The sequence below is a fragment of the Bombina bombina genome, chromosome 12, assembly GCF_027579735.1.
Source record: "Bombina bombina isolate aBomBom1 chromosome 12, aBomBom1.pri, whole genome shotgun sequence".
NCBI classification, from domain to species: Eukaryota; Metazoa; Chordata; class Amphibia; order Anura; family Bombinatoridae; genus Bombina; species Bombina bombina.
Window position 1 is genome coordinate 82,346,000 of NC_069510.1, and position 3,465 is coordinate 82,349,464.

Genomic DNA, 3,465 nt, shown 5'->3' on the forward strand with positions numbered 1-3,465 from the left:
CCCTCTGCGATTTACGATTTCTGTTTGCTAGATTGTCTATGCTAGATTTCAATAGGCTATGAGCAATTAAGCATTATAAGTGTCTTGGAAGCTCATGCCCTAGTGTCAACACTATGATTCATTGTTACAGGGTTAATATCCAATATTCTTATCTATCTATTCTATCTATCTATTTATACATTTTGGCCATCCACCAATAAATAAATGGAAGTTCTGCTTTTAAGCCAGTTGCAATTCCTGGTAACCTAATAAACAGCTTTAAATGCAAAAAAATATTTTAATATGAATAGTGTTTTTTCAATTTTTGTGAGTTTAACCTTTACCATTAGTTTTTTATCCTTCTGCTGCAATTTTTCCCACATACAGAGTGCCACATGGCTTAGACATGTAATTTGTAATTCAAAGTAAATATTCCTCTTTTCTCCACATTTTTAAAGCATTAAAGGGTCAGTAAACACCTTGAGATTTTAATATAATATTTGTATTTATACAGAGTAAAAAACCAAGTCGGCACCCTGGTCGTTGCAGATGATTAAGTGAGAGTGCACATCTTTGGTTCTATATATATTAAAAAAACAGCAAAAAGGCTGCTTTTATCTTTGTTACTGCAGAAATTGAGTCTGGACACTTTTCTATATGCAATACCCTCTGTTTGTTGAAAGACACTTGCTAATATGAAGGAAGATGGTAATTAAGCATACACCTGTGCTGGAGGTGGGTGTAGCACAGCTACCTGAATGGTTCTGGAATCGGTCTGTGCAGCTCTAACACTTTGGAGAAAAATCACTTGAAAGAAATAGGTGATAAAGTGCCCAGAGGCTGTGGTTTTTTAACAGCATTGTTTGTATCAAAGGCAAGCTTGTGCTGGCTAACACCGGAGTATGCTTACAAGGTGCAGAGTGATGCCAGAAGAAAAGGCTTAACAGATGAATCTGAATTACTCATTTGTGCACGAGCTCCTGTGAAAAGGGAGTCCCAGGAAGGGAATACAAGCCATATCCACTGTTCAAGTCACGTAAGCCTCCACTTATGACTTTGCTTGCATCTTTACTATCCGGTTACAACCTTGAGTGCGGTGCAAACGGGAACATATGGGCATTAATGCTGTGGACTGCACATGTTATAGCTGTTAACTATTTGACCGGGACATTTATTTACCTGTTTTAACCCACCCTGATATGAAGGATGTTTGTTTCATTTGATTTGTGTTGTTTTAACATTGCAAAATATATTGTTACAAATATGGTTACTTATTAGCGCATATATACATATATCTTTTTGTATATGGTATATTAGATTAGGGTTTGCAATGCTTTTTGTAGAATTTGTGGCAAAGAGATTCTTTTGATTTTTAAACTCTAATTATGAATAAAGTACTGGTGTTTGATATAAAAGAGTGCTGAATTCCCTTTCTTTAAAATAGGAGTGAAATATTCTCCTGTAATACTTCTTCAATAAAAGGTTATATATAGTCCCAAAGACTGTGTGTGGAACCAATATATGGATAACTAGGTGTAAGAGATATACAAAGTTCATAGGAGTCTATATCCTGGTCAGTGGTACATTCAACCAAGCAATATTGTGTGTGTATGAATTCTGTGTTTTCACAAGAAGGTTTTTTACTTACTGTAGAGACAACAATCCTATTGCAATAGTGTTCTCTTACATGCTAAAAAAAGGTAGAATACAATTTCTTTCAAAGATGTACTTAAAATGAAATAAAAAGATCACAATAAAATGTTTTCTAGTTCTTTTTCATACTGCCCAACTTGCACATAAATTTCCTTTCATTGTTTTCTTTAGAGCTTCTTTGACTTGCTGGTTCCTCAAACTGTAAATTATTGGATTTAGTACAGGGGTTAATGTAGAGTAAATCATTGAGACTGCAGTGTCCAGCTTTTGCGAGGTGCTAGATTTAGGTAGGAGATACATAAATATGAGAGCACCATAATATAGGATAACCACTGTTATATGAGAGGCACATGTAGAAAAGGCTTTGCGTCTACCCTCTCTACTTGGGATCTTCAGGATGGCCGAGATGATGAACACATAAGATGTGAGGATAAAGACCAGACAACTTACCCCAAATACAGCAGCAGAAATAGTAGCCAGAATATCATTCAGTTGAGTGTCTGCACACGATAATCGAATGAGTGGTTGGACCTCACAGTAGAGGCGGTCTATTGAATTGGCCCCACAAAATGGGAGACGAGATGTCAAAATAGTTTGAACTGTTGAATTAAAAACTCCATTCGCCCAAGCAAATAATGCTAAATTTATACACACCATTTTGTTTATTATGCTAGTGTAATGCAGCGGCCTACAAATCGCTACATATCGGTCACAAGCCATAGCAGCCAAGAGGATGCACTCTACTGTAGCACAAAGTGTAAAAAGACAGACCTGAACCATGCAGCCCATAAAGGAGATCACAGTGCTGCTTTGTAATATGTCAAGCAATACGTTTGGTAATGTGATAGATGTGTAGCACATTTCCAGGATGGAAAGGTTAGCCAGAAAAAAATACATGGGCGTATGCAGATAAGGGTCCATTCGGATAGCTGTAATGATAAGGCTGTTTCCTACCATAGTCATGAGAAAGATGGTGAAGAAAATGACAAACAAAATTGATTTGAAATTGGAGAGGTGTAGCAATCCCAAGAGAATAAATTCATTTACAGATGTTTTATTGTGTCCATCATCTTTATTGCTGGAATCTAGGCTCATAGTACCACCAGAGATTCACTTTAAAATAAAAAATAGAATAATTATCCTTGGACATTTGAATTTAACAAACGATTATCACTAAAAACCTTATGGGGTAGAAACTTTATTTACAGTCAGTAGCATACCAAGAAATTACATTAATAGGGGGAACATCAAAAGGCCCACCTGTGATTTTTGGGGGGGCTATGATGGGACAATGGGATTGAACATGTCATGGATAAAGTTCAACGTCATTTGGCTGTGTATGAGGTGTGTATGGCGAGGCCTGTTGTGCTGTGGGCAAAGCTGGGGCAGGCATTGGTAAAACAAGGGATTACCACTATTAGGAGGCATATGGGGTCACCTATTATTCAGGGGGTTTAGTTATCTCCATAACCCCTTGCGATGTCACTATTTACAATGTCTTTATAAAAACAAGTTTTATCACATATGCTGCCTGTCGAATCTAAGCCTAATGAAGGGCCAGATTAGTGAAGAGAAAAAAATTAACGCTCCCGCTTGAGTGTTAATTGCGCTACAAGTAAGATTTTTGCGCTCATTGGGTTGGGTTCCTATTATGAGTTCAAAGTAAACAGTTTTTGCTCTATCGGTAACCCGACAAGCGGGAAAATACAAAGTTAGAATATTGCGTGCACGTTCACGTATTTCCCAATAGAAGTCAATGGAGAAAAAAGTGCAAAAAAAACACCCCACTCTTGCGCAAACCCGATAGCATATTCTTATTTGCGCTAACCCAAC

General features: G+C 37.1%; 1 protein-coding gene across 1 annotated transcript; it reads right to left on the bottom strand.

Moving 5' to 3' along the window:
- Positions 1-1,755: 1,755 nt before the first annotated feature.
- LOC128642678 (olfactory receptor 5V1-like) lies at positions 1,756-2,727 on the bottom strand. Its single transcript, XM_053695459.1, has one exon. It carries the CDS (start codon positions 2,725-2,727, stop codon positions 1,756-1,758), a length of 972 nt encoding a protein of 323 aa, XP_053551434.1.
- Between the last annotated feature and the right edge of the window lie 738 nt (positions 2,728-3,465).

Bases quoted from the DNA above. Each gene is read 5' to 3' on its own strand.
- LOC128642678 (XM_053695459.1), bottom strand. From the start codon at position 2,727: ATGAGCCTAGATTCCAGCAATAAAGATGATGGACACAATAAAACATCT.